Here is a 12,584-nt window from a genome sequence, read left to right on the forward strand (position 1 = left end):
GAGAAAGAAAAAGCATCCCCTTTCGCGATAGGTACAGTGGTATATTCTGGCTGGTACTCACTGGAGTGTTTTTATTTTTAATTTTGTGTGTGTGTATGGGGTGGGAGAAGTGAGAGGGGAGGCTGGGTGGGTGGAGGTTGGGGGGGGAGGGGAGAGCCTGGGATAATTGTCTAGGCATTTCCATTCAGACCCAGTGGCAATGAAAGAAAGATGTACATGCCGCAGACACCTTCACAGTGAATACCTAATCACCACTATGTCACCTGGGTGAGGAAGATGTCAGTGTGATGTGCTTGGCACCCTGAGAGGTTGAGGCACTGCTCTCATCCTTCCTCAAGTTAAGGCTCTTCACTGTGGCACAGGGGCCTGCTCCAATTTCCTCATCCTAAACCCTCCAGCTTTTCCAAACACATGTTCCAAAGAAGGCTTAAATTTCTGTTTTGAGAGTTGCAAATCAATGTTTACTTCATAAAATGTAAGTCATGCCTCAACCATTTAAAAAAATTGGGGGTGGGGGAGGGAGGGAAGAGAAACCTAAAAGAATTACAGGGAAGGAAATTTTAAACATTTTGCAGCCTTCTGAACTGGTATCTTCTCAATGTCTCCCAGTGGCCATCAACCAGGCTGCTAACAATGAGTAACAAATTTATCAACAAGAATGTGAATATTACTAATATAAATAAATATGGATATAGTTTTAGATTTGCTTCCATTAAATGCAAGTATGTTTCTTTAGTTAGTGTGAAAAATAATTAAAAAATTAAAAGTGAGCTACTAGTTGTAATAAAATATCACCTAACCTGGTATCACTCTTCTATCAAGTTACTGGAAATAAAATATGCATTTTATAAACTTCCCAAAAATGTGTGTTTTTTCCTTTACATTTTTTTACTCAGGAACAAAGAACACATTGATGATCACAATATAAGTAGCTCTTTAAATACTTAATTCATTTCATCATGTAGCTACACAGGAAAATTAAAACCAAGTATATTATTTAAAAAAAAAACTAAAGTGTTTAAATTGTTTTACTGGTGATTTTATCACTGGGCAACAAATGTCTTAGGTTTTGTATTTAGATGCTCATGTTGTCTGCTATTCTCTATTATAGGTTTATTAAAAAAGCATATCACGTAGAGCATAAATAATTTAAAAATTTTAATGAAAACAAATGAAACATTTGACATCACCAAATTCAATAGATATAGCTAGGATTCCAAGCACTAAGCTTAGATAGTTGAAACAAACATAAATTATGGTCATACAATTCTGTTAAGTCACATACATAATTGTGAATTATGGTAATAAACACTGTAAACATGAACACAATCAATTGCAATTTGATCTTTTAAAAGATAATAAAGGAGGGTTACAATATAAGTTTAGAGAAAATTCAAATATCTGTGATTTTTCAATAAATGATCTTGAACTAACTTTGCAATCAAGTATCTACAGTATTACAAATCCCAAATCATCACATAGAACAGTGACATGTCTGTTTTCAAATGCGTCTTAAGTCTCCTCAATTAAAGTGTGAATTAAGATGCCGGAGGAAATCCCCCATGGAAGTAATGGATGGTGGGAGAACTTCGTGACAGAATTCACATACTCGAGGTATATGCAGTTCTGAGCCTGTGCGACTTAGTACCGATGATAAGTCACTGTCTTGATTAGGAAAGGGCTTCCAAACAGGCTGCAGGAAACAAAGAAAAACATTTCCTGTTATTTGTACTTAAAATCAATTTTCATTGAATTTCAAATTCAAATAGTTTGAATGGGTTATGTGCATATATATGAAATCCCTAATATGAAAGCAAATTACCTTTCCATAGAGTTAGCGTGAGACTATATTCTCTTTTTCATAAGGGGTACAACTAAACTGTGATTAAAAATCACTTAAATACACTTCCATGTACTTTGTCTTCACATATTTAAAAATTTTCCAACTTTAGCACCAGCATATTTTAATACCAGTACCACAAAGGCAGTAGTTTTAGAACAACAGTCAATAATTGAGACCTTAAAAATTAAATTCTACCTTTTCTATTTTACAATAGAAACCTTAAATTATAGGGCCTTTATTAATACATAGTCCACTAGACATAATATGTATATATACATGCATTGTGATGAAGAGAAATTCAAATTTCACTACTTATAAACAAATATATAATGAGTAAATCATATGCAAATGTTTTTTTGATTTTTGAAAAGTTTTTTTTTCTTTGAAACTACCAGACAAATTCCATTGATTATTTGTGTGTGTTTTTTAAAATCACAAACATTTAGCCCTAACTGGTTTGGCTCAGTGGATAGAGTGTCGGCCTGCGGACTGAAGGGTCCCAGATTCAATTCCAGTCAAGGGCACATGCCTTGGTTGTGGGGGTCAATCCCCGATGGGGGGCGTGGAGGCAGCCAATCAATGATTCTCTCTCATCATTGGTGTTTCTCTCTCTCTCTCTTTCTCCCTCCCTCCTTCCCTCCCTCCCCCTTTCCCTTTCTCTCTGAAATAAAAAATATATATATTAAAAGAAAACACACCACAAACATTTAAATTAATCATTCAACAAAATCTAACACCTGATTTATTCTTTCTTATTTTGCTCCTGTTACATAGTGCATAGTCTGGCCTTCTTTATTCCTTTTAGTGGCTGAATGAAGTAAAATCTGTTAACAGTTACCTAATTATAGAATTATAGAAAATTGTAATTCAACAAAACTATAAGCAGCATATAAATACCCTTAAATAACTGAATTTATTAGTTAAAAAAAAATAATACGAGAAGGGCAAGGAAAAGCCTTTTAGCTCCATAGGAGGTATGCAATAAATACTTGTTGATTGGACTATCTTATTTTTCTAAAGTGTTGCAAGCCAAATTATTTTTTAAACTTGCTTTCTTACCTTGCATAGATGAATTACCTTGACATAGCTAAATGCTGATAGTTTGAGGAAAATCACCTCAAAAAGTCAATTTAAAGAGACCCCTTTGTGTTCCTATTACTAATATGTTTTTAAAGTAATAGCCTAGTTCAACATCTAATACAGTGTTAGTTTTCATTCCCTCAATCAATCTCTTTCATTCTAGTTAGCCAATCATTTACAAAAACACTATATGTATCACTAGTTGAAACATTTAGATATTAGTATGGAGGGCTAATAATAACACTGACTCAATTCCTTTTGTGAGAAGTGGTAATTTTATTACATAAAACAGTAATATCTGAAACATACATTTTGAAAGAATTTTTGAAAAAACCTTTCTTCATGATAAAGAAGCAGTAATCATTTTGAGTATATAAGCAAATGTCTAGTTAGCTAGATTTAAATTTTACTGCTTGCAGTTTAAACAAAAAGTACAACTGATTACTACCTACCACCTTAAGGGGAAATTGATTTAGATATAAATAAAAAAGGTATGCTAAAATAATTATTAAGATCTATAAAATACTAAGAAATAGACTTAGAAGCAATTTGGCTTCTAAATTTGGTGAGCCAATCTTCTACTGCAATTTATCTTCAAAGTCCATATTTATCTTTCTTTGGATAAGGAGCTATTAATTTTTGATCTCCTCATAGAATTTAGATGGGGTCCCAATGACTGACTCAGCAAAAGTAGGAAGAAAAGAAAGTCACAAAGAGCAAAAATAAGCAAGTTATATTTTAGATTTTCTAATAATAGCCGAACGTATAAAAAAAGTGTTCAGTAGTAATGATTGATAAAAAGTAAAAATCTGAAAGATGTAACCACAATTTTGCTCCTGTTATTTCAACTCAAATTTTCTATTTACCATACTAGCTTTATTAATACAAATAAAATAGAAAAATATTTTTAAAAACCCATCTTAAGAAATAGTTTTTCAATCCTAAACTGTAACATGGCTTTCAAATCAAACTAATTTTGCCTTTCCTGCCAAAATATCAATTATCTAACCTTATGCCCCATGTCTTGTGACAGCTCAACACCAATTCTCCTGAATTTTTTAAGCTGAATACTTTTCCATCAAGTTGTAATCACATAGCAGCTGTTTCCCTGCTCTATCATAGAAAGCAAATGCACAATGCAGGGTGCCATCTACTGAAACATGAATGCACAGGCTAACTAACTAGTAAAAGGACAAGCAAGAAATATAATGGAGAAAAAAGTAACAAGCATTAGAACTGATGCATTTCACAGCTCCACAGGAATTCTACTTGCAGTAAATGAAATTGCTTAATTTGCTTCATTTAGTAGTAACTTATCACTAAGACTCTGATGTGAAATAAGGTACAAAGTAGAATATAAGTGAGTTTGTAATTTAAGTTTATTGTCGGAGATGCCTAGTTTTCCTCACTACTAAACTGTGCCACAGTGTGGCTACTGCATCCTATGTATGCTGATTTAAAAGTCTACAGCCTATCTGAGGACTTACAAAGCCAAAGGGCATTCATCAAGTTGTTTAAGACAGAGAGAAATCAAACAAATGTCTGCAAGTTACATAGACATTTACACCAATCTGTATTTTCATGAGTGTCTGTTTATTTTAATAATTATATATTTTCATTTGCCTTCAGGCATTAAAAGCTTTTTTTTTAAAACTAAAAAAAATTATCCTGTGATAGTACCTGAATAAAAAGGATGGTAGGAGTGGATTGGGGGGCATTAAGAAGTCTGCACGTTTTAGGAACATTAAAGTATTTAATTAAAATAATATATATGCAGAGACTATTAAAAATATGTTAGGCTGCATGTTCAGTGCCAGATTAGAAACCAAAACTGAACTGTACAAATCTATGTACTGTATAAATGATAATGTAATAGGATTATTAGTTGAAAGACAGATTACTTATTTTGATAAATGGGAATATACAATGCAATTATTTCCTTATGCTACATCACAGATTCTTGTAAAGATGAGTATGATCTATACAAACTGTTAAATAGAGAAATGCCACTTGTTTCACAGTATGAAATTTAAAAAAGAATCCCATTATAACACTGATGCTGAGTGAGAGCTCTGTAAAGGGACTAAGAAAGTGACACGTGCTAGATATGGATAAGGCTTATGTATATTTTAAAACATGTCGTAAGTTTTAATTAAGGTACTTTATAATAGAGCTTTCCCATATTCATCCTTTATAATTTCATGTCATTTATTAGAGAGCTTGGATCTTTTATTGGGAGCTTAAATTGGCTAGTCATTAGTTTAAAAGGATGTCCAATAATCTGAAAGAGATGTATATCTGTGCCTGTTTGGCAAAATGTGTGTCCACACATAATATACTTGTTAATGTAAAACAGTTACCTGCTGTGGTCCTCGGACAGCTTTTCCTGGGGAATCAAGTGAAGGAAAAGGTGTATGAGACAGGTCCTCAAGTGGTAATGTATTTACATACAATGCATTATGGTCTCCAGGTGGCAAACACGGAGCTCTATCCAGAGTGGTCCTGATACAAGTGTTTACAAGATTTGAGGCTTCTGTATTGTCAGTTGTTTTAAGGTTTTGTATAGCTGAGGCTATGGGGTCAATTCTCTGAATTTCAAATAAAGTTTCTTCTGTTTTAACAAAGTTTCCCAGGTCGTCTCTGATATCTATATTGAATTTATCTTGGCACACAGCCTCAGATGCAGCAGGACCAAGGACGTTGGGTCTTTCTGAAGTGCTATGCAAGAAAGTAGAGTCACTGTCCATCGGTGGAAACTTGACATTGAATTTAGAAAGTGATTCAAAAGAGGTGTCCTCTTCATCTTGGCCCAGTCCTCTTGGTGTGACAGATGTGATGCAGGATGCACTTCTATTTATATCATCGTTAGCCTGAGGCTCAAACAGCGCTTCTTGTTTATCTGCTTTATCCGTACATTGTATAGGCACCGAGCACTGTGTTCCTGCAGAGAAAAGAACACACAAGGAAAACAGTCATATACCAATCATTCTTCACAGTCTGAATTCCATTAGCCTTGGACAGATGAGCATTATTTTTTTCTATTGGTTTTTATAGGAACTGAAGACAACTGTGATTTTTTACATTTGCTACTGTCTTACACGGAAATATTAGCATTCTCTGGTGGGTGAACTGGAACATGCTTATTAGCTGCAGTTTAACTGCTTTGTATTTTCCCCCCCAGGTCTTTTGCTGTAAACTTTGCATCTTGTTCACAGTTCTACTCTTCTACACTTAAAAAAACCCAAAACCGTTTGCTTGTAATGTATACATTTAAAATTTTGTCAGGAAGAGAAGCTGCAACTGTGAGCTTGCTTATTAGACAAATACCTTGAAATACCTTGTTAAAAGGGAAAATCCTTATGAGATTACACACACACACACACACACACACACACACACACACACACACACACGTACACACACATATTTATTACAGATTAAAAACCTATATGAATTAGCATATAGCAAAAATTAGCAAAAATTTTAAAGGTCATTCATTTCCCCTAATATCACTGTGTGACAGTATATCACCAATCTATGTAGCCGCTGTCTACTCTCAATAATCTATGTGAGAGAGTGGTGGAGGAGGAGGTGGGGGTTGGGGAGAAAGAAGAGAGTAGAGGTAAAAGAAGGATGAAGTTTTGGAATGCATGTTTAGTAAATTATATATGAATATATAAAAGCTCATCTTATAGATTAAACAAAAAAGGCCTCTGCAGATAACAGGTAGATATCAGGTAGATAGATACCAGGGCCTCTGTAGCTCATTTATCTAGAAGTCACTTGTCCAACAAATTCAGCTCTCTAGGACATAGGCAGAGCTAAAAAAGTAAGTAAATGGAACTTCTCAGGAGTCAGAATTAGAGCCTCAAGCTCCACAGATATATGAGTTTTGCTCTTATTCTCATTTTAGATTTATTCTAACAAGCTTAATGATGTGTCCCTAGCTCATAGCTGGTTAGAAGCAGCATATTAAAATGTATGCATATAGTTGTTGAAGGCAGATATACTTGTCAACAAGAGCTGAAGGCAGGAGAGGAGACAAGAAAAAAAAAGCAGATATAAGAACTCAGAAAACACTACTCTTGTTGAAAACACTTAGCCCCAGGAGGGGCTACATTTCTCAAGGAAAAAACAAACAAACAAACAACCCCAAACAAAAAAACAATGATCAAAGCACTTTCCATGTTGATGATCCTGAGACATTAGAAAAGGCTCAGTTATGCTCTACAATGTTACTTCAAGAAGGCAGTGAGGTTGGAAGTTGATAATGTATTTTCATTAAATGGGCAAACAATAAAAATTAAAAATGATTATCACTTTAACAATGTAAATATCAATGAAGTTGTACACTCATGAATGGAAAATTGACCAATTTTGGATGCCGATTTAAGCAGACAGTTGTACAAAGCACCTTGCACAGTATCTGTTCAGGTTAGTAGATACTTAAGAAAAGTCAGTTCCTTCCCTTCCTCTAGGGTCTTTGCAGTCTCATACCAAGTTGCATTCCAATAATCCAACTGTTTGGTCCCTCTTTTATATACCTTCTATATTTTTTAGTACAAACCACCTTCTCTTGTTAGATTATTATAGTAGCCTTTGAACTGCTCCCTTGCCTCTAAATTTATCTCATATTTAATCCATTCTCTACATCTCCCCATTCCCTACTGCCTTAATTTTTCTAAAGTGCAAATCTGGTCCTGTTACCTTCCTAATAAAACCTTTTCATGGCTCTCCATGGCCCTCAGCCCCTAGTTAACTCTCCATTCTCTCATATTCACTATACCTGTCTCACATCTTACTCTGGCTATAATGAACATCGGTATAGTGCTCCAAAATAGATATGCTCTCTTTTTTTGTGGTTTTTGCACATGCTGTGCAGACTACCTGGTGTCCCATCCCACTACCCTTTGTCTAACTCTTACTTGCTCTTTATTCCTGGGCTTAAATATTAATTTATCTGGATGGCTCGTCTGGCTTCCCAAGACTGGTTTACGCATGACTTGGGTGCTCTGCAGACTAAACACTCTGCATTGTACCGATAAGCATAACTTTCTTAAAGGTATGCTTAAAGTGGTTTCTTAAGGTTCTAAACTATCTTTTGTTTCCCACTTATTCCCAGTACCGTGCCCAGTGCCCGGCACACAGTATGCCCTCAATAAATGCAGTCTGAATGAATCTGTATTCTCCTCCCCTCAGAGCTAGGTATAAGAATCTACATTTGCTAGATAATCTGGCCTAGGAGTGGTACAGTAATTGAGATCAAGCTTAATTGTTTAGCGAGATTTCTTTGTCTGCTGAAGTTCTTAAAATCCATTAACTCTCAAGTAGTCGTTTTCCTAGTAGTAGATTTAAGAGTGGCAAGAAATTCTAGGAAACAGTACTTTCTTTGTAGATTATACTTGCTAATTGTAAATAACAAATTAGGAAAACCAACAGTTGAGGCACCCAAATTCTGTATCACCTGAGAAGGAAGAAACACTTATCGAAATGACTGTTACAAGAAGAGTCTGCTGCTGCTGATAATGCCAACATTAATAGTGCTTCTATGTGCTATGCACTATTATAATCATTGTATATACACAATTTCATTTAATTTTCAAAATATTCACGTGATAGATACTTTATTATCCCCACTTTACAAATGAGGAAAGGAGGCATGCATGGAGAGGTAATTCCAAGGCACTTGGCTAATGGATGAGTGGTAGATCTGGCACTGGGACCCAGGCAACCTAATTCTAGAGCCTGTGCTCTGTACCATTATGCTAAGTTGAACATGTCGGTTTCTATACACAGAGGAGTCCATAAAATGACAGAAATGTTCTATGAATTTCTTTTCTGATCCTCCCTGTGAACAAAACATGAAAAACCCAAACAGGTGTATTAAAGCAGATATTTCTTTCAGCATAACTACCTGGCATAGATCAGTCACATAAAAAAAAAAATCTTCTGGCCCTAGCTGGTTTGGCTCAGTGGATAGAGTGTCCGACTGCGGACTGAAGGGTCCCAGGTACGATTCTGGTCAAAGGCACGTGCCTGGGTTGCGGGCTCAATCCCAACTGGTGTGCAGGAGGCCGCCAATCAATGATTCTCTCTCATCATTGATGTTTCTATCTCTCTCTCCCTCTCCCTTCCTCTCTGAAATCAATAAAAATATATTTTAAAAAATCTTCTCAATTAATCTGCTCAAGCAATGAAAGTTACTTTCTACCAAAAAACAACTTTTTTAGCCCAGCCGGCATGGCTCAGTGGTTGAGTATTGACCTATGAACTAGGAGGTCATGGTTCAATTCCCGGTCAGGGCACATGCCCAGGTTGCAGGCTCGATCCCCAGTGTGGGCATGCAGGAGGCAGCTGATCAATGATTCTCTCTCATCATTGATGTTCCTACCTCTTTCTCCTTCTCTTTTTCTCTCTGAAGTCAATTAAAAAAATTTAAACGTATGATTTTTAAGGCTTCTAGAAATCCAAGTTTAGAAAACTTAACATTCAAATGAGGTACACAAAAGCCCTAACAGTGTACTGAGAAACATGATCAGGTGAGTAAATTGCTTTTCTATTTTGTTTACTTCAAGAAAACTTATTTTTTGCAGGGGAAAAAATATAAAATGAGAAATATTTTTAGATTTTTAAAATTTTAAAGTATTGGCTATCCACTGAGACTACTTTACAGTTTAACTTGTATATCGACAAAATAAAAAAATCTGATGGTTGTGACACTCTAATCCAATTATTCTTTTGCCCCGATCTCCACTGAAATAGAACCCTCCCTTCCTCCAAATAGTGCTTTTTTTGAAGCTATATTTGCTTAAATATACATTTTTATCTTTATTCCTTCTCAAGGCTATTGCCATATGTGGATGAAATGGAAAACGAAAGTAATAAAAGGGAAACATACAAGTCTACTAACAGCAATTTCCACGAATTATGTTTATTTAAAAGTAAAAATCAAATGTTAACAAAAGAAACACAAGGACAATAACATTAAATGTACTTTTTTCAGATGTATTATGCAAATCACATTTGAAATAGTTCCTTTATACTTTTTCAAAGTAGTGTTTTATCCTTGAAAAACATGCCTAGACATCTTTTTCCAAAACATTTTTTTTTTCTTTTCTCTTTTGATCTACTACTGTCAACAGCCTAATATTTGATATTTTGGTTTCTGTTTGGATCCAGCAAAACTTCAGTGGAATCTGTGGCACAGCAGATTTAAAACATTTCAAGAATAGTGTTATATTTACTTTTTGTGATAGTTAATATAAAGCATAAGAATAATGTTAGGAAGCAGCTTTAATGGGGAAGAAATTGAAGTTAAATACTCAGTGTTCTAGTTGACAGATACATACTAGATTTAGACCTGTGCAATTTAGAAATGGTCAAAGTATTAAGCCATGGATAATGTGGTAAGGCCAACGAATATTTCACCATTTCGATGTTTTGATAAGATGTTAATGTTCAAAAAAGCATGTTTATGAATTCCAGGTACTACTTCTCTATAGCTAGTATATTTTAAGTAAAAATAATTCTTTCGCTTCCTAAGTACCTCGTGTTTTTAGTTGGCACAGATCAATCAATCTCTGATAAACATGACAAAAATTAAGATGGAAAAATTACTTTGGAGAGGTAAGAGGAAGAGAAGAGAAGCAATACATTATGTCTATCTACAAAGATTGTTTTGTTTTTCCAACACAACATGGTGTTCTTTTTCTGAAAATAAAATGGCAGTAGTAAGCAAAAAGTGAATTCATACTACAGAATAATTTTTAAATAGCCTAGATATAAGAGCTATAAGAAATGGAAAGTGATCTTTAATTAAAGGGGTGTTAGTCAGCACTGCTGCAACATCTTTCAGAGTGAAAACTGTAAATCACATCTCTTGGGAATTGCATATAGAATATCTCAAATCACAAGGGTAAAGGAGAATTTATCATAACTGATCAGTTTACCTTCCTTTTGTTTTCATAAGGGCGTGGTAGCCAGGTTCAATCCCCAGAATTCTGCTATTCATATGAACTACTGATGCAAACACCAGGAAAGCAGTCTGAGGTTTTAGGAAAGGGTGGAGCTTTTAAAAAAAACACTGCAACATGTGTAGAACAGATGTTCCTTTTAAGTTATTTTTAATACTAAGTTTGTACTTTGTGCCTCCAACAGAACTGGCCTCACAAAATGTGTAATGTTTATTTCTCAAACCAAATTACAAGCATCTATCTATAGTGTTCAATTAACTTTCAGACAGAAGTTAAAAACAAAGCTGATGTTATAATGTAACTCAGCTCATGTATGTTAGTGTAGCTATAAAATTGCTTACTAACATATGAATTAATGTTTTATAAGACCCCAGAAAGGCAACTAAAAACTATTAGAGATATATCCTGTATTTTGTACTTTTTCCAAGGTGAAACTTCTCATTAAGATGATTAGTAATTGTGTCATTCAATTTAATCTACTATATGTATCACACACAATAAAGAGGGAAAGAGCCAAGAAATTACATAAAATTATACATTACAAAATGTAAAGAGCACTTAAAATATTCCCATAATAAAAAAGAAATGTCAACCAATAAAATTATTATCAATAATACTAATATTACATTAAGTCAAACCTTACCAGCTGCAGTGGCTGAGACATTAAGTTTGCTTAAGTGGTCTTTTTGAGCTTTTGCTAGCATGCATATTCTACGAAATTCTTCTTTCAGATCCCAGAAAGTCTTCTCTATGTAACTCCTAAAAATAAATCAATATTTAAAAATTTAAGGATATTTCTTCAAATATTCTTTAATCATAATTAAAGTTATATAGCACATATTTATGTATCATAAAATAATTACTGAAAAGTTAAAGTTAAAAAAATGTTTCAATTCCTAGAAAATATCCCCCAAAACAATTCTAATGTTTGGAGAGCCAGGCACAAAGTAAGTGAAAAATGAAAAGTTCTAATACATAAACGTAGGGCAGACTAACGTATGTACTTATTCATAAATCACACCTATGCTGTCTCATTCGCACATTAGAGATATCAATGTATTAACTTTTGTTCTCTGTAAGCTTCTTAAGTAGAAGAAAATTAAATATTCCTCACTTTGATAAAGTTCACATTAAGAGCCACTGTATAAAACAATGTGGCCGTAATAGTTGGTCGAGAAATCCTTAATATAAAATATTAGTGCTTTAGAAAATTCAATTTTTGGATTCACCTCTGCTATAAACTGTATAACTTATTTAGGTTATTTTCACATTGAGCAGCCTTGGATTAGTCTCTTCTAGTTCTAAGAGGCTGCTATTTTCTTACAACTGCTAATATTTACAAAATATGTAAGTAAGAATATATTTCAACATTTGTAATTTTTAGAGTTGGCAAAAAAAAAAGATATAGAACTACCTTTCATGGAATACAGGACTGTCAAAACTCCTTGGTGAAGTTTCTTTTCTAGGAGAAGAAACCTCTTGTCTTCTTTCCTTAGAGATACAAAATAATTAACACTTTAAATTGCTTCTAAACTCAATAAGAATGGGTTAACAAAAAACACAATGGAAAATTTAAATTCCTCATTGAAAAATAAGTTTAGGTAGCTTACAGATATATAATAAGATTTTTTCCCCTTTAAATGAAAATATGAGGAAAAGGAAAACAAAGGCAGAAAAATAGGATGAGG

The 12,584-nt window shown here is 34.1% G+C and overlaps 1 protein-coding gene across 9 annotated transcripts in view; it reads right to left on the bottom strand.

Annotated features, from left to right (window-relative positions):
* Positions 1-1,143: 1,143 nt before the first annotated feature.
* The window catches only part of TANK (TRAF family member associated NFKB activator), a 105,603-nt gene continuing 94,162 nt past the window's right edge, over positions 1,144-12,584 (bottom strand). For all 9 annotated transcript variants that reach the window (XM_036318634.1, XM_036318631.1, XM_036318629.1 and 6 more), the window contains 4 exons: positions 12,311-12,387; positions 11,540-11,655; positions 5,284-5,864; positions 1,144-1,693 (listed from right to left, as the gene is read on the bottom strand). In XM_036318634.1, coding sequence (XP_036174527.1) covers positions 1,523-1,693; positions 5,284-5,864; positions 11,540-11,655; positions 12,311-12,387 — 945 coding nt within the window. In that variant the 3' untranslated portion in view covers positions 1,144-1,522. The remainder of the gene's footprint in view (positions 1,694-5,283; positions 5,865-11,539; positions 11,656-12,310; positions 12,388-12,584) is intronic.

The sequence above is a fragment of the Myotis myotis genome, unplaced genomic scaffold (genome assembly GCF_014108235.1).
Source record: "Myotis myotis isolate mMyoMyo1 unplaced genomic scaffold, mMyoMyo1.p scaffold_m19_p_8, whole genome shotgun sequence".
Taxonomy (NCBI): Eukaryota; Metazoa; Chordata; class Mammalia; order Chiroptera; family Vespertilionidae; genus Myotis; species Myotis myotis.